Source organism: Lates calcarifer, linkage group LG12 (genome assembly GCF_001640805.2).
Source record: "Lates calcarifer isolate ASB-BC8 linkage group LG12, TLL_Latcal_v3, whole genome shotgun sequence".
Classification (NCBI taxonomy): domain Eukaryota; kingdom Metazoa; phylum Chordata; class Actinopteri; family Centropomidae; genus Lates; species Lates calcarifer.
Genome location: NC_066844.1, coordinates 6,034,838 through 6,053,594, shown reverse-complemented (window position 1 = coordinate 6,053,594; position 18,757 = coordinate 6,034,838). Strand labels below are relative to the sequence as shown.

Below are 18,757 nucleotides of genomic sequence, written 5' to 3'. Positions count from 1 at the left end.
ATTCCCTCCACCTCAGTCAACAATAACCTTAAATCTCTGTATTAATTTTAAAGCATCACTAATAATAGACCAGAATTATAACATTTAATAGTAGCATTGCTACTTAAACAGTATCTGAATACTTCCACAGTTTGAGTATAATGGTGCTCTGTCCTTGAGCCAATTCCTCGATCGTCAGACAGGCGGAGCTCTCGGTCCATCTACTCCCACAGCAGCAGCATGGCATCGTTATTTCTAAGGTTTTTTGTTTTTTCTGTTTCTCCTTCTCTCTCGTGGGATACAGACCGCTATTCTCAGACCTCCAGAGCCAGTGTCGAACAACTGTGGCCTTATAAAAAGGACCGTGAAAGCAGCGCTACACATTTAATGGAGAAGCACTGAATGAACTGCTCGCACATTTGGATGTAGATTCCTGCCTGGGGGAATTACTTGCAGTGAGTAAAAACTACAATGAAGTTTTTTGGGGAGGCTTGTTTTCTACAGATAACAGGTTGTTTTCAGAGAAACGCGCTGTCGGAGTGTAGACTAAAATACTCGGGTTTCTTTCTTTTTTCCTTTTTATATATTTTTTTTTTGCATCTTTCCTCTCAGCATCCGATCAGTGAGATTATCCGTGTTCTGCAATGTTAAATAATCCAAACTGGATTTCTTTTTCTTTGTTTAAAAAAATGTTTTTTTCCCCCTAATCTGTTGCACCGACATCAACTGGCTTTTTTCTTGTTTTACACAATGTTTAAGCTTTGATGGTCTTAAGGATATAATTTTAATTTGTTAATATGTAATAAAAGACTTTATGCTGTCATTTTTGATCTTAAAGTGATTTAAGGAATTGGAGATTGTAAAACTGGTTGCATTGGCTTCATGGGTTTCCCTGCACCCCCCACCCCCCAACCTCTTAAATGTATGAGAGGTAGCTATAAAATGCTATTCTGTGCCCAGTTATGTATTATTTGGGCTTTTAAAGGACAGAATCATAGATGTGGTGTGGACTTTTTCAGATATAATTGGAGGTTTTGGGGCATAAAAAAGTTTGGGTGGCTCTGCTTTAGACTGCCACAACCCATTTAACTCTTGACACAGTTATTATAAAATCTGTTTTATTATCTTTTTTAAAATTTAGCTAATAAATATTCATGCATAGTGACATATTGGATATTTAATAGAATAAAGCAAAAAATAAATAAAATATCCCTGTTAGTGTGAAATTCTGTTTGAATGCTAGTTATTCTGCGTGCATACAAGGCAGACTGGTGTGAGAAGCAAACCAAGTTGCCTATTTAAAAACTGGCAACTGTGTTAAGTGTCCTTGCCAGTCAGGGGGAACAGAGACAAAGAAGATAACACAATCTTGTCTGTCTGAAAAACCACACAAAGCACCCATCTGCTTTGCTTTTCCAGACACGAAGCAGTGATAAAAGTAGAGGTTTTGATAGAGTATTCCGAAGGTCGGCCTCTCTATCTGTCAGCCCTCCACTTCTGAGCATAATTAAAAGCCTAATCCATGCTTTGTAGCTGCTACCTGCTGGAGTAGCACATGTAAGTGCTTGTGTGATTTGCTTCAGGGCTTTACCGACAGCTCACCATTTCAAGACGTGGTGGAGTAATTTGGTCCAGGGAAAAATTTCACCTCAATTAACAACAGCTGGATTTTGGACACACGGGAGGAGCCAAATACTTGGTGAACACCATGGCTGAAGTGGAATCTAATGTGATACTGACCACTGTCCTGACTGGCATCCTGCTGGTAGCTGTGGTGGTACTGCTTTGCTATTTTACCTGCAGACTCGCTGGTTCACTGCCTCTGGGTGGACCTATGAGGTTTTGAGGCCATGCTGGCCTGCTGCATCCGAGCAATGGTAAAAATTAACTGACTTCTGGCACGTCACCGCAAATTAATTCCACACCTTGTTATTTACTTATGCCTGATTGGTGCAGGAGTATACTTGTATGCGTCCTGGGTGGTTCAGACTTGTTTTTTATTAAACTACATGGAGCCTGGCACAGTTACCGGTCTGAACAAGCTTTTGGAGTTGCTGATGAGCAAGCTGTTTAATTATTGTCAGTATGGAAAAGTGCAGTTCATAGGTATGATAGATGGGCAACAGGCCAAGCCTTTAGGAGAAGTGACATCTACACGCAACCCTGCCCATGCTTTAAAAAAAAAAAAAAAGAATCCTTGAAAGAAACATTATGTCAGAATTACAGAGGTGAAAGATTTTTGTGATAAAAATTTGACTATTTTTTGATAGGGGATGGATGTCTCCAGTCAATCATTTGGCGTTAATCGGCTTTGTTATGGCCCTTAAACCTCTCAGTGCTATGGAGCACAATCCCATTAAAATGACCTTGACTATAAGCACAGGGAAGAAAGGAGGAGGGTGTGGATAATTATAGATGAAAGCCTGACTGGCCAGGACCCATAAGGGCCCCTGTTGTGACTACTTACATTCACAGCAAGGCCTCAAGCTTAACTTTACAGAGTTTTCCCTTTGTTTCTGCTGCAAAGCCCGATGGTGGGCTGAAAGATCTGATCTTAACAAGTGAAAGCAACAATGCAAAGAAATATCTTTCATCCACACTGCTTTGATAGCTTGCAAACAGAGCACTAGTTGTACTCTTCTAGTGCTTCTTTTTCTTCTCCACACAGCCTTGTTTTGCCTGATTCTTTATTTGGAAAGCCTGTGTGAGAGAAGGGAACGAGTAATACAACCACTTCTCGCAGTAAGCAAAGAGCCAGTACTCCAGTGGGGTTGCCTATTCAATAAGACAAGCCTGTGGTTATACTGGTCAATTACAGAGGGTAGATGAGCAAGAGGTGTGTTCAGCCAGATAACACACGGCATGAGCAAGAGGTGTGTTATCTGGCTGAAATACATGTGCTCAGTCGAATCATCACAGAGTAAATAAATATTAAGCTAATATGTCAGTGTCAGTGTGTGTCGAAATGACACAGACTTAATAACTAGTGTGTGTCTTTTTTTTTCTCTTGTAGCTGTGAGGCGACTGCAGACAGGCTTTCTCAGTTTCTCAAAGTGGCATGTTATGGCTGTCTAGAGTAATACGTCAGCCACACACAGACGACAACATGAAGGTGACAACCCTGCTCATCATTTGCTCCTGTCTGATCTTAGGGAGTCTGGGGAAGCCACAATTCCCTGGTAAGTTAGTGTGTTGTTCTTCAGTCTTGCCGCACAAACGCAACAGCTGCCCAGCCGTCTTGTAACTTCAACAGGAGACATCCAGCACGCAACTAGAGGTTTTCAAGGTTCTAGGGTGATGTTTGACCTTGGTGGAAGATTATTCATCCAAAGGATGTCCTGTTTTTTTTTTTTTTAAACAATTGGATATTTTCTAGGGTGATGTTTGACCTTGGTGAAAGTTTATTCATCCAAAGGATGTCCTGTTTTTGTTTAGTTTTTTTAACAATTGGATATTATTGCCAATGTATTCAATTTGTTCATGCCACAGAAATAACAAAAAAAAAAATCACCCTATGACAGTTTCTTTCTACAACATTCTATAACAAAAAGGTAAAGCTTGTCCAGTGTGTTGAACCAATGTCCCTCTATGCTCCCTTACAATGTCTCTAACTAATTAACTGATTAATAATTTGGTCTCTAAAATGTCACAAAACATTGAAAAGTGTCCATCATGTTTTCCCAGAAGGTGACACCTTCAAGTGTCTTTTTTTGTTCAAAACACAAAGACATTCAACTCACTATCATAGGAGACTAAGGATGTTTGACCTAAAAATGACTTAAACCATTATCTGATTATCACAGTTGTTGCTATTTAAGTTACAGCTAGTCATGTTGTGGTTACAGTGGTTAATAGAGCTCATATAAGATGATACACAGCATATACAGTCAGGTCAGTGTTACCGAATCTGTCAGTCATACAGTATGTTGATGTGGTTTTACATTCTGACTAATATAATCCACATTCGCTACATTCGGCATTCTCACAGACAAAACTTGTACCTGTTGCTTCCTGTAACATATTAAAGCTAACAACACTTATTATTTGTTTGTTGCGACACACAGAGAAAGAGAAGGATCCGAAGTATTGGAATGCGGGGGCTCAGCAGACCCTAAGGACAGCTCTGACTCTGCAAACTCTCAATACAAACAAAGCAAAAAATCTCATCCTCTTCCTCGGAGATGGTAAGATGCCACATCATTAGTTTTATATCCTGATTTTGTGGCAAGAAATTATGAGTTCCCTCCCACAACCCTGTATAAAACTACTTAAAAGTGGAAGGTAACCTTGTTGCAGATTTTCAGTAATCTCATCACTTAACATCCTAATTGTCAGTGCAGAGCCTTGACCACCCTGGCCTTGTCATTTTTTGATAGATGTGATTAATTATGGACAATCCAGCTGAGCTAACAGTTTTATTTAAGATGTAATGATGTTACAGCACACCAGTGGAAAATACATGAGATTTTTCAAATGTTTTCTAATGAATAGCAGAAAACAAAACAACCCTGTGCTGCCACCACATCACTGGGCTTCTGTCTGTACGCTCATTGGTCACACAATAACTTTTATCCTCCATCGGGCCTCTGCTCTCTCTGTTTGGACTATAGGCACAACATGACATTCTTGCGCACTGCAGCATACATGCCGTTGCGTAGAATAGTTAGAGAATAAAAGGCAGCGTCTTACAACTTTTTAAAAATGTTCGCACAGGAAACAGGAAATTAATGTCTAATCGGAAAATGTTTCTCAGGTGTTGGTGACTTTTTACCAGGAAAATCACAGGATTCTGTGGAAGTTACAAGGTTCAGTTGCACAGTGAATAACCTTTATGTCTAATCCTCAGAATTTGTGTAACATGCCACAATTTATCTATGCCATGCAGCTTTTCGAGTAAGTGTGAGTTTTACTGCAATTTGTTTCTCTCCCTGCGTACAATACGGGAAAGGAAAGGTTTAGGTAAGATGACAATAAACAGCTAACTTCAAGTATATAAAAATGTTCCTCACATTCTCCTGTGATTATCTTTAATTTCAAGCATTCCATTTAGAAAACCAAACACCTACAAGTCATGGAAATTTAAATTCACCCAGGCTACACATTTATACAAGACATCCTCACTTCTAGTGACAACAAAAAGTCATCAATCATGGCAAGTTAAATTTCATCCAGCAAGTTAAATATTAACTACACAAGGTCCTTTCTTCCTGTGGCCTCTGTCTTCTTTGTCCCACATTTATCTGTTTTTGAAGTAATTTGTATTTAAGAAAATGTTTTGCGGAACAGCAGTGAACTTGTTCTAAAATGTCAAAGAAAACAGGCTTTCATATGCTGCAGTGCAAACTGAGCACAAAAATAATGAATACAATGTGCTAACGTTTGTCATGTGCAAGCTCTGTCTTTCCTACCCTGAAGGAAAACTAATGGAATCCTAACAGTCCACCTGCTTTTTGTATCCAGGCATGGGCATTCCCACGGTGACAGCTGCTCGGATTTTGAAGGGTCAGCTGAACGGACAGAGTGGAGAAGAGACGCAGCTGGAGATGGACAAATTCCCTTTTGTATCTTTGGCCAAGGTCTGACTTGGTTATTATATCTCACAGTATAGAGTAATGTATTGATCTCCCTGTGGCCATTAATAGCTTTCTGACAAAAGCCTATGACCATTAACAAGGTCATTTAGGCTGTCACGTCATACAGGCTGTGCATTATATTACAGATTTTGTATTTTAAAAACAGTCACACACAACATCAGCAACAGCAGCTTTACCCACATCAGTTAAAGGTGCTATATGTAATCGCTAGATAGCCAACATTATCATTAACAGCTGCTGAGAAACCAGTCTAGGAAAACATTGCAAGTTCAGCATCAAACTTCATTCCTTTATTTGCCAAGAGCCATCTCCAGCAGTAGGAAGCAACACCAGTGTCAACTCTTGTTTTGCCTCTATTTCCATCACATCTTTTCTTCTCCTGAAGTTAATATGCTAACCACCTAGCCTCATCCCGTCCCACCCTGTAATACCATTTTGCAATAGTGAGTCACTGTAGAGTTTAGTCAGCTCTCAGTCCAACATGATAGAATGAGTGCTCCTGGAGAGCATATTTTAACCTGTTGTTTTGCAAATGCAACGATGGCTGAAGCTCTTGGTGAGTAAACAACTGTTAATGCTAACGTTAGCTATGTAGCAATAGCAAAGCTTATAGTATATAGCAAGTGTGGCAGTGTTTATATTTTTCTCAGTGTCAACAAATCCCATTAAAACTATCAATTGATCCTACTAACAAGTGATGTCTATTCAGCTAAAGCCCGATATAGATTATTTCTCTGTGCTACGTACACAATTAAAAACAGATCAATGAGCTACATGTTGACTGGGTGACATTTTCCTTTGTCGATGCCAGCTGTAATGTAGGTGGCATCCCACTGAAGAACTGAAATTAAACACATATTTCCGTACAACTGCAGATATATATTCAAAGAGAGGAAACAGGATTTGGAGGATTAGAGAGATTTAGGAAGTAAAAAAGTTGGATGCTATATATAATTATTCCAAAAACTAGAACTGTGTGGAACTACTCATACAAAAACAAAGTGTTAATACAGTAGTTAAAGAATTTCAATATATTTCAACCTGGCATGTTCCCAATAAATGTGACTCCATGGATAGTGCAAAGTTGACCTTGATCTAGATGTGTAGTTAGCCATATTAGAGTAGCCATATTTAGCCATAGTTGCAATGACCGTATTTATAGGTAATATGCTAAGTCAACATATCCTTGAATTTCCTTTTAAGAAGCTATGTGCAAAATTGCTACTGATGGCTAAAGGTATTTAACTGGAACTGATTCTACAAACTAATTATCACAGTCACATGCCTATCAAATTTTTATGCAGATTTGAGAGGTCCGAATGTGAACTGTGATAACATAATTGAATGACTATCCTGCAGTTATAAGTAGTGCTTCAACTACTGGTTATTTTTATTATTGATTTATCAGATTCTTATTTATCTTAATTAATGTTATAAAACTGTAAAAATTCTAATCACAGTTTCCCACAGCCCAAGGTGATGTTTACAAATTGCTTGTTTTGTCTGATTATTAGTGAAAACGGAGAAAGCATGTCCTCACACTAAAAACCTGGAACTATGTTTTTCATGTTTGCTTAAAATAAATGACTTACAATAAATCAACAATAGTTAATGATTAATTGTCTGCTGATTGTCTAATCATTCAGCTCAAGCTGCAAATACCCCCGAGAGCACCAAATGTGTTTAATCAGTGGCTGTTACTGTTGGAGCAGCACCAGTCTAGTAATGTTTGAACAAATCAATCAGAAGGACTGTAAACAATCCCATTTGATATCTGAATTCTGATCACATGTCAATGGCCTGTATCTCTGCAGACCTACAACACTAATGCACAGGTGCCAGACAGCGCAGGCACAGCTACAGCTTACCTCTGTGGAGTCAAGGCCAACGAAGGTACGGTGGGCGTGAGTGCAGCTGCTGTCCGATCCCAGTGTAACACCACAGAAGGAAACGAGGTCACCTCCATCCTCAGATGGGCTAAGGATGCAGGTAGAGTGACATTCAATTAATGTGACATAATACAAGCTATTTTTACAGACCTCTCCTTGTCTCCAAAGACGCATAATTGTAATTTTTTTGTTGTTTTCAAATTATATTGTGCGTTTCATGTCCAAGAAAACCTAATTCTAGCTGTACTTAATGCTGTGTTAATGTGAAGTAGGAACACGCAACGGGATGGCTTGATTGCTCAAAGCACTGACTTTGAAGTGTTCTTTAAAGTGATGCTTTTAATACACATTTTTTCACTGCTTATTCCTCCTTTTTCAGTTGTTCATCCTTTGAACCAAAGTTATCCTCAGAGCAGTTTGTAAATGACATTTACTTGACCCAAAGCATTGTTTTTGATGTGTTCTCATTGAAAAATACAAGACATAGACTTTTAACTACTTATTTTTTGAAAATTCTCAGTCCTGCCATTCCTTCTATGAAGTTTCTTAAGGTTTGTGGCTGTAGCAATGGCCATAGTCGTTATGTTTTTGGGTAGTTCGCCTATCCCATTCTTGTGAATGCAATATCTCAGGGATGCCATGAGGGATTTTTTTTAATTCAGTACAAATGCTCGGTTGAACTCAAGGATGAACTGATAACTTTTGGAGGTCAAAGGTTAGCGTCACTGTGACCTCACTTCTGTGCAATTCTCATGAACACAATATCTCAAGAATGCCTTTAGGTAATTTTTTCAAATTTAGCACAAATGTTCACTTGGACTCAGAGATGAAGTGGTTAAAATTTGGTGGTCATTTGTCATTATTTAATTCCTTTATAGTCCTCAGTGCATATATTATGTGAATCTGGACAGACAGGGATGTAACAGAAATGGCTGTAAACTGCAACTTGACTGGTTGATGGAGGCATACAGCGGTGAGGTGAACCCTTGTGTATCTGCATCCTTGATTCAAATGATTTTTAAAGTGGTTTGTAGTGTTGTTAGCACATATAAAACCAGTCACACACTCAAATTTCAATAATCAGTTCAATGCTGTATCCATGGAGCCAGACCACAATAAAGAACCACATCTCATTCATATAGTTTTGATCAAAACCTTAAAGTTGGCTCGCTTTTTTAAGCTTAAAGCTTTTCCAAGGATACCTCACAGCCTTATGTAATCTGCTTGAAATTGTGTTGTGTAACACAGGACTTAAGAGACAAAATGATAAAAGGCTCAGAGAAAAGGAGACAAGAGATGTAAAAGGAATTAGTATCCTGGGGGGGGGGGTTGGGGGTGAGTGAGGGTCAGGGTGTGATCAGGAGCATGTGTGTGGGGTCAGGGGTCACAGATAAGAAGAAATCCATCATTCCTTAGGGAGTATGGCAGCAGATGACCTCCTGCACAAAGCAAATAGAAATGTGTTTTTCATCTGGTCATTTTATGAGACTGTCAGCTGTAATGTTTTACTTTTTATGCTGAAAAACTCCAGTCATTAGTCACTGGTGGACATGATGAGGTTTTTTGGGCTAGGACTTAGTGATATCAACAATCAAAACAAACTTGCAATGTGATGTGTTTTGTTTTTTGTGTGTGTTTTTCTTTCTTGCTCTTGAAAATTTCAACAGGATCTTTTTCACATGATTTACAATTACTTCTACATGATTAAAGGATAGGTGCTGGTAAAAAGACTTATTGGTTAATATAATCTGGCTGTGGAGTAATTCTTTCCTTGAAAGGGAGTTTGAACCTCTCCTCTAACCTAAAAAAAAAAAAGACTCAGCCCTTATTCAGACAGCTGCATATGTGTGTGTGTCAACTGCAGGCAAGTCAGTGGGAATAGTGACGACAACCCGTGTCAACCATGCGACTCCCAGTGCTTCTTACGCCCACAGTGTGGACAGAGACTGGTACTCTGACAATGAGATGCCAGCTGAAGCCCTGCAGGCCGGCTGCAAGGATATCGCCAGACAGCTCTTCGAAAACATTCCCAACATTGATGTGAGTGGAAAATATTGATTCTGATCAGAACTTAGACAGAAAAATAATCAGCAATATTTTGATGATCAATTAATAATTTCTGTCATTTTACAGGCAAAAGTAACAAATATCTACTTGTTCTTGTTTTAGACATGCTAATTTGCTCAGTACTTCGGTGTATGACTAAATTCCTGAAAAACATTGCCATCAGCCTAAGCTGTACTATGTTAAGTATTAATTAGCAAAAGTTAGCATGCTAACAGGCTAAACTAAAATCATTAACATAGTGACCTGCTAAACATCAGCATGTCAGCATTTAGCTCAAAGCACCACTGTGCATAAATACATTATCACAGAGCCACTAGCACGTTTGTGTTTAGTTAGCTTGATCTAGTTAAGCGTCAATCTGACAGAACAAGAAATTAATTTGGTCCCACAAGGGCTATGATTTAGACTGTAATTTTGCTTTCTACTCTGCGGCTTTTCAGGTGATTATGGGTGGAGGGAGGAAGTACATGTTCCCCAAAAACACATCGGATGTTGAGTACCCTAGTGTGGCGAAGCACAGCGGCACACGGAAAGACGAAAGAAACCTGGTGCAGGAGTGGATTGACAGAATGAAGGATAAAGTAAATTTCTCCACCTTTTCCCTCTTTGCGCTTCTTCTCTCTCTGCTCTCTCTTTTATCTTCCCAATTACATTTGCATATTTAGGAGTTCAAAGCAACTGCAGTGTTACCAGTCACACTGTGTTGTACATTTATGTCTTCTTTTTTTTAACTGTGCAGAAAGGCCATTATGTATGGAACAAGAAGCAGCTCTTATCACTGAACCCTAACAATGTGGATTACTTATTGGGTGAGTTTCCAGTCTCAGTGTCATTATAAAACTCATTGAAGTGTAAATGAAGAGCCATATGTGTATGCATTTGCTGTGGGCTTATTTTCTGCATGTAATATCCCATTTCTCCTTGAACCATGCCCTCTCTTATTCCAGGTCTCTTTGAACCTGGGGATCTGACGTATGACTTGGAGAGGAACACCGAAACTGATCCTTCATTGACGGAAATGGTTGAAGTGGCCATCAAGATCCTGAGGAAGAACCCCAGTGGATTTTACCTGCTTGTAGAAGGTGAATTTGTACCTCTATCATGGTCTGTTGTCTTTTGCTTGGCATTTGCTGATCTTTCAGACGTGTCTACTGACTCAGTTCACAATGCTTCACCCTCCTTCCCTGATTTCTCTCTAACAACCCTGTATCTTCTATATGTTTGTTGTCTTGACATAAACAAACCCAACAAATGGGTGTAAATTTGCACATTTTCAGATGGTCTCTCCTGCAAAACTTTTCATGGTGTTGGACTTAGTTGTACACACGGAAAGGAATGGATGTAAAGCTGAAAAATGGAAAAAAGGGAACTTGAGAGCAATGGTTTTACTTTCAGACTTTGGCATGCCTGGCTAATGGCAGCATATAGCGGGCAGGTTTGTCAGACTGTCCCTTTCCAAATCCACCATTGTAAATGGGGGCTGTATTGGACAAGGACTTTGTTTAAGGCATAGTGAGGCCATAGTTTTTGTTGGATCATAGAGGCAGTGTGAACTGTCGCAATAAACATCTGCTAAGGCACAAACGAATGATTTGGGAGATGTGAAAATTTGGACTAAACTGAGTTGTCTCTAGTCTGGGATTGACAGTCAAGAGATAAAATAGCACAATGTGTTGTATTTGATGATTTGGCTTGGTGGCCTCCTGATAAAGGTGCTTCCCATTGTTTTTATCATCAGACTTGAGACATACTGGAAAACTAACTCCCTTTAAAACCACAAAGTGCTATTTTTAATGGATTTGTTAGATTGATCAGATTAAACAAACAAGATACAGCATGTTAATTAGTGAGTTTTAGAGGTATTAGTATGTGTTTTTGTTTTTCACTTTTCTGCCTCTGCACACTTTCCCTCTGTTTCTCTACTGCAAGAAACAAAGGGAGGACTGGGGGCACAGGGAAACTGTGCTCACATTACTGTGGTGGTGTGGCTTATCAGCTGACTGCATACACGGTGCAACAACAACTATGATATGACTTCTACAGAAATAAATTGAATTAATCAATCACATCTGCTGACTCACAACAAAGAGAAACATAAGTCAGTCTTCCCAGCAGAGCAAACCATAGGAATGGAAAATTAGTCACAAGGAAAGGGTGTTAAGAGATACCATGGAAATAGTGTTTTCTGCTAAAAGTTCAGCAGCATGAAAATTTATCTCACTAGAAATTGTCAAGAGGTAGACAAATTTGTCTTTGTCCCTTTAAAATATGCACTGTTGTTCCTAAATGTGCTGTTTTACTGGTTGGTATGTTTGTATGAACCCTTTTTTCCATAAGTCAGTCTATTGTTAGGGCCTAGCCACATCTCTGTAACATTTTTACATGGTTCACAAGCGCTCTGAGCCAATTTAGCTTTTATATAATCAAGAAGTGAAGTTTGTATGAAGCTGATAAACTCACAGACCCCACCACAGTATAAACCTATACAAGGTGCAATCAAAAAGTTCTGAGACTGTGCCTGTAACAAGCAAAATCTGTACCTGATTTAAAGTAGTCACTTTGTGCAGCAATACACCGCTTCCAGTGCCCCAGCTATGCTTGGAGCGCTCCCGTTTTGTAAGCACATCAAGCACCATCTGTAACAGTTGGTAGAAACAGCAAGATTGCCTGTGATTAGCAAGAGTTCCCTGAAGGAAGAGGTCCCAGCTTTTTTGATATTGGCTATATGTTGTGTTCACATGGTGAAAAATATCCCTTCAGGTTCTGTTACAATCATAGTCCTCATCGTCCACCCACTACACTGGGAATCAATAGAAAACATTCTAATGATTCATTGGCATTTGGTTTAAATAAAAAAAATTCCATTTTCCAAGTTTTTTACTTTGCTGCCAAGTTCCCTTTGCATAATTGTGCCTTTGATGGAAACATTTTATGCAGATGTTGAAATACAGTAAGAAAAATAAAACATTCAGTAACAGTTAAATGGAATAAGTATAAAAAACATAAAAGCTTGCAAAAATCTAAGGCAAAGCAGCTAAGGACTCAGACACATCGTCACCAAACATCACCATGAAAGGTGAGAAATATAGTTTGTGGTATAAAGGGAATTTTTACTTTTAATTTTTATTTGTTGCTGTTTATTCTAAGCAACCTGTGTAGGAGATCACAAAACACAAGCCATTCCAGTAACATTTTGTACTGGTCTGTTCTTATCATCATGGTTGTTTAAACAGTGCTGGTAAATATGTAAATATTAGCATAAAGTGTTAGCATTAGATTTAGTAGGACCATGAATCTTGTGTACTTGGTAAATACCTGCAAGTATCACAACAATTGTTCAGCTAGCCTAAGTGAGAGTAAAATCAGTCTGTCTCAAAGTGCTTGTTGGGTTCTTGAACACATCTGAAACCCCTGCACCCACACCTTTTTGATGGTGGAATATTGGGTGCTGCATCTGACAATTTTTATAACTTTGTGAAAATGTCAAGTCTGGCATTCACTCAGCAATTGGACAGATTTGTGGATGTAAGAGCATACCCAGGGATTGAACTTGTCTTTCAAATTATTTTTTAATTCATACAGCTACTCTGAAAAGTTCAGACAGTCTGAAAGCTTTCAGACCGTCTCATAGTGTGCCATGCAACTCTTGGTTGAACAGCTTCAGACATGGTCAAACATGTCATACAAACTTGTTCCTTTTAAGAATAAACCAGCCTAAAATGTTTTCTCCTCTTTCAGGGGGACGTATTGACCATGGACACCATGAGGGCAAGGCCAAGCAAGCTCTGTACGAAGCTGTGGAAATGGACCGGGCCATAGGCCGGGCAGATCTCATGACAAGCATCCACGATACAATGACCATAGTTACTGCTGACCATTCTCACATGTTCAACTTTGGAGGCTACACAGCCAGAGGAAACACAATATTTGGTATGAAATTATTATGACGCACATCAGGACTATTTATTTTATAGGCCATGATAGCTTAGTAAAAATGCCTAATGCTCTGTCTCCATCCATAGGTCTGGCCCCCATGTTGAGTGATGTTGATCAAAAGCCCTTCACCTCCATTTTGTATGGGAACGGACCAGGGTATAAACTTGTCAATGGTGTGAGGGAGAATGTGTCCACTATTGACTACGGTAAGTAAAATTGTGTGGCCACCAGGTCAGTGTATGTTATTTTAGGATTACTAGAGGACTGAAATTACACAGGTAATGGTTAATTTAGTGTGAATATTTTTCCCCCTTTATGCCTCATTGTTGCCTAAAGAACAATAGTATTTACATTTTTTCTTCGTCTCACTTCCTTTCAGAGGAAAACAACTACCAGGCCCAGGCGGCCGTACCTCTGAGCATGGAGACTCATGGAGGAGAGGATGTTGCTGTATTTGCTAAAGGTCCCCTGGCTCACCTGCTTCATGGGGTCCATGAGCAGAACTACATCCCCCATGTAATGGCATATGCAGCCTGCATCGGCCAGAACAGGGAACACTGTATGTCGCGCTCAGGGACTGCTGATTTACGCCCCGTCCTCTCTGGCATCGTAGCCCTTCTCACAGTCACCCGACTTCTCTGCTGACCTATCCCTGACAATTGTAATTCTGTTAATACCCTTATTTTAACCAGTTGTGCAGTACATTTTAAGATTTAAGTTTTTTATCATTTTTAAACATTTTCTAGTTTCATCGTACACTATTTTGATCATGGGACCACTATTAAGGCACTCTCTTGTTATGATAATTAAAATAAGGATATCAGTATTGGTCTATTCAGGCAACTATGTAAAACATTACAAAATACTCAATTAACCCTGATGCACAAAATGAAAACTGGTGTTGCAGAGATTTCCACAAAAACAGAGATCTCAGTTGTGATTTGTCTACTGAATACAGTCTATTAAGGATTTTAGGAACTGTTAAACTCCTTTGTTTAATGTAACCCCTTTAGGCTTGAACTGATTGATTGATTGGCTTTTCAAATGTTTGAATATGTTTCATATTTTAAATGTGCAGTTAACAGAATCTACCTCATATGTTTTCAAAAGATCTCTCATGTAATTACGGTGTTTACAACACATTTTGAAGGACAAATTTTACGCCGAAACCAGAGGCAGTTGAATGTATAATTGACAAAAGAGTAAAAGAGAGGATGGATTTCTTGCCATACACCTTGTGCACACTTGCAAAAAGCACTGAAAAAGCCCACCTACCATTGTTGTGTCCAGTATCAGAAGTTGTAAAATCTTTTAACCAATAAAGAAAATTTATTTGTTTTCTGATAATCGTGTTGTCAGTTTTGATGCAACATTAGTGCTTTAAACCTCTCCTAAATGTTCTTTTACACCTCTGCACTGCCAACAGCCATGACCAAAAGCATTATGTTTTCAGGTTGTCGCTCCATCCACACATACATCTGTCCATCCGTCTGTCCTATTCCTGTGAACATGATATCTTAGTAACATCTTTAGGGAATGTCTTCAAATTTGGCACGTGGAAGCAAGGATTAGAATTTGGAGGTCATAGTAACTGTGACCTCAAAAAACATGTTTTGGCATCAAACAAAAAATGCATACACTAATTATGACAAAATTTCACATATGTTCAAATGGATAAAGGGATGACAGATCAGTCACAACATGAAAACAGGTAACTGGTTTTAATGTATCAAAAGATCAACTTTAGTGTGACAAAATTTTCACTAATTTTCTTAGTGTAAGATTTTCTGCAAAAACACTTTTCTGGCCATTATTCAACACAATAACTCAGGAACAGAAGGAGAGATTGTGACTATATTTCCTGCAACTTGACTGGTTGGCAGAAGTGTACAACCATAAGGTAGTTATCCTAGTTATGAGATTAATTTTGTTGAATTTTGAGTTTCATTATTACAAAACTCCACTTTGAGTGTTAATGTTTCTGAATGACACTACTTGAGTCAAATTTATTAACATTTGACAGTTTTTACAAAGCAAATGTTAAAGCAAAAAGTTACAAAAGGAAAGGAAAAAGACTGACATGAGACCAATTAAAGGCTGAAAGCTGAAAGACCATTTTCATCAAGTGTAAGTACTGTACAGACAACATGTCAACACAAGGTTTTGTTTAGGGGGGTGGGGGTGGGGTTCCATGTAAAAAGACACAAATTCACGATTTGTCACACATCTTCACATAAAAACCTAATGGGTCAGTGAACATCCTTCTTTTTTAGGTTGCCACATATGTCACATGTTGTACTTTTCCATCTGCTCTGTTGTGGCTTGTGTGGAATGTGAATGGGCTGAAGCCACTCATTCCTTGGCATCACGTGCTTGCTGGGAAAACAGAGGATACATGTTGGCTGAAGCATGAAATGGGGAGGTTTAGCTTACACGTGTATGAAATGAAGTCCTCATGCTGTCGCTGGTACATTCTCAAGATCAGCTCACATAATGGCTACTTGGAATCTACTGAAGGCCTCGGGGGCCTCTTCATGCTTGTAAACTTGCTTTGCAGATTACAAATTTCCTACCATGCCTACGCTTATGAATTGTTGTCCTGTAATCCTGTTTTATCTTTATATCCTATATTTAGAGATAAATGACGATGGGTATCAGATTGTATAGCATGAATATTCAAGTGGGCTTACAACCCCTAACTTCGTCTAGCTCTCAAATATATGTACATGACTCACAGTGCTTCTTAGATTTCCAAAATAAGGAAACCTTTTGTTTTCTAAAATGATGAAACGGGTGATGAAACCAGGACAAGACCTTGGTGCCAGTGACCGTGTTCTACTTAAAAGTGGTTGCCTAACCAAAGCTTTTTTTATTAAATCCATCAACAACAAAGCAAGCAGTTAAAGGGAAGAGCAGTCACTGGTGAAGTCCTCCTCTTTCACTTGTGTCAGCTGGAAGCAAGTAAGGTCTATAGGGCTGCTTGAGGTGGCCTCACCAGACGTACAATTTTCTCATGCAAGCCATAGTTTCTAAGGAGTTCATATAACAGAACAATGTATAAGGCTGCATACCAGAAACACTGTAATTTTCTATCCCCAGCTTTATATGGGATCTTGCCTTTTATGCACAAAATATAAGCAGTATGCACAAAGTCCACAATTACAGTACAGTAGCAAATTTTCCATGCTGCTTTGTTTTTAAGAGTTAAGACTTATGACTTTGAAGCAGCCATTGACCTTTTTAAAGATGCCAACATCTGGCCAATTGATTGCTGTTCACCTCAGTTGGAGAGACAATTGACGAATCAGAGCTTAGGCAGGATAAAGAATGGGAAAATTATCCTCCTATAAAGCTACCTCACTACATCATTGATGTATTATAGAGCTGGATAGAGTGCCACCACCCAGCCTTGCTGCCAAGTTGCCACTCACAGTATAATGATAAAAAATGCACCAAAAGCATTTTCTCTGTAGACCTTCACTGCAAACATGGTCAATTTTAAACCATGAAAATTTTACTGTTGTAAAACTTAACCAAAAAAGGTATTATGTCATCCCAACATAGAGTCAAAGATCTAAACAGGAATGTGCAGTTAAAACCAGTGGGAGAAATATGCATATGTACGGTGGGAAGGACATAGAAGTAATCCTAGGCAGTAGGAAACCTTAGATTTAGACTGAGACTCAACCGGTGGTTGTTTGACCTGTTGACATGGAAAACAGGGAACAGTGCAGTGCAATCCTTTTGTAACTCCAACCTCTTTTAAAGAGCTTTCATTTGAAAAGAAAGCATGTGGAGTATTTCTAATTTGTAGTTACAGACTAAAAGTTGACAGTGCAATGGTCTTATAAACCGCAGTGATCCACCAGTGGGCCTTGTCTTTACATACTTATGCTGTGTAACCAAACATTGTTCAAAACCACAAAACTTTGTAATTCTAGAGGAGATCCTAAAGTTTGTGAAGATAGCAATTAGGTCTGGCTAAAATTTTGAGGGGAAATGTGTGTTTTTAACTTCAATGAAGAGCTGGAACAAACTGATATATAACATACTACTGTATGGAATTAAGGCTAGAGTTTTCCAACCCTAAAGCTACTTCAGTGGGGAAATGGGGCAAGCGAATTTTTTTTTTCTTCACCAATCTAAGTAATTATATTTGTATATATATTTTTGTATAGTGTGTAGTGTATACATGCTATGTATGTAGAGTTGCTCCTTGCCAGCTATTCTGCAGTCTCAGGCAGAGCTTTTACTGCCTGGATGTAATGGAAAAAACTGTGTGCTGTAGATATAGACCTTGATTGACCCTGAAAAGTTCTGACTGTGTCATCAAAGCATCATTCGCCCTGACATCACTGACATCAAGTTGCTCATCAAACACATCACCGCAGCATGCTGTGACAGCTCGATGCTTTCCATTTCGCCCTGTCTGTTCTCTATCTATCTCCCTCACTTTGATTTGGCCACTTTTACTTTGAGTGATGATGTTTTATATCAATCAATCTATCCGTCTCTATATCAGGAACCTTCTCTTCAATCTGTGTCATGATCTCCAGCCCTTTGATTCGCTGTGGGCATGGATGAATAATTGAAAAAAAAGAAAAGAAAGGGAGTGTGTTAGGATTCAGAGCCTCAGACAGATCAAACTAAAGAAAGCAACGCAGGGCTGACAGCTACGGGGCTGCTGTATAAAAGGAGCAGTGAGGCTGCAAGAAGATGCTAATACTCCCCTTTTCAAAGCAGAGATCCTTCCCTGGGCAAAAACATTGAGCCTCTGACCCCCCTTCCTGTAGGTGATCTAGTTCAGTTGAATGCATTTAATAAAACCAACAACGATCCACAACAGGATTCACTATACAAAATACTTTTGCTTAGAAAGCTTATTTAATATCTAACATGAAATAAACCTCATGCCTAATTTTGATGAATTTGGATGAAATGTTTTATAGTTATAAGGATTTTTGCCAAGGTTACCTCTAGCTATTACACTTTCTAATTCTTTGGATGCTATGTTGAGTACTTCTGTCATTCCCTCTGCACATGTCTGAACCTATTCATATTATCATAGTCTCTCATCATTTCCAAGTGGGAAGAGGTGGACATGTCCTAATCGTCTTTCTCTACACCCCCCACCTCCCATCACTGCTCTGAGGGCAGCCAGCATGAGGGCTAATCCCTTTGCAGCTAATGAGGGCAGAAAGAATCAGGACTGGGCCCTGATTTCTGTACATATTTCCATTTGGGCTCTGAAATTCTTCTCCGCACAGCCTCACATTCATGAATATAATGGCT

General features: G+C 39.0%; 1 protein-coding gene across 1 annotated transcript; it reads left to right on the top strand.

Annotated features, from left to right (window-relative positions):
- The first annotated feature begins 265 nt into the window (after positions 1-265).
- Positions 266-14,812, top strand: alpl (alkaline phosphatase, biomineralization associated). Its single transcript, XM_018704441.2, has 12 exons — positions 266-434; positions 2,993-3,158; positions 4,044-4,163; positions 5,440-5,555; positions 7,388-7,562; positions 9,327-9,502; positions 9,970-10,110; positions 10,269-10,338; positions 10,477-10,611; positions 13,268-13,459; positions 13,552-13,671; positions 13,845-14,812. The coding sequence occupies exons 2-12, from the start codon at positions 3,038-3,040 to the stop codon at positions 14,108-14,110; spliced, it is 1,632 nt and encodes a 543-aa protein (XP_018559957.1). The 5' UTR covers positions 266-434; positions 2,993-3,037; the 3' UTR covers positions 14,111-14,812.
- Positions 14,813-18,757: the final 3,945 nt, after the last annotated feature.

Bases quoted from the DNA above. Each gene is read 5' to 3' on its own strand.
- alpl (XM_018704441.2), top strand. From the start codon at position 3,038: ATGTTATGGCTGTCTAGAGTAATACGTCAGCCACACACAGACGACAAC. The intron at 4,164-5,439 runs GTAAGATGCCAC...TTTTGTATCCAG, and splicing joins CATCCTCTTCCTCGGAGATG to GCATGGGCATTCCCACGGTG. The intron at 10,612-13,267 runs GTGAATTTGTAC...CTCCTCTTTCAG, and splicing joins ATTTTACCTGCTTGTAGAAG to GGGGACGTATTGACCATGGA.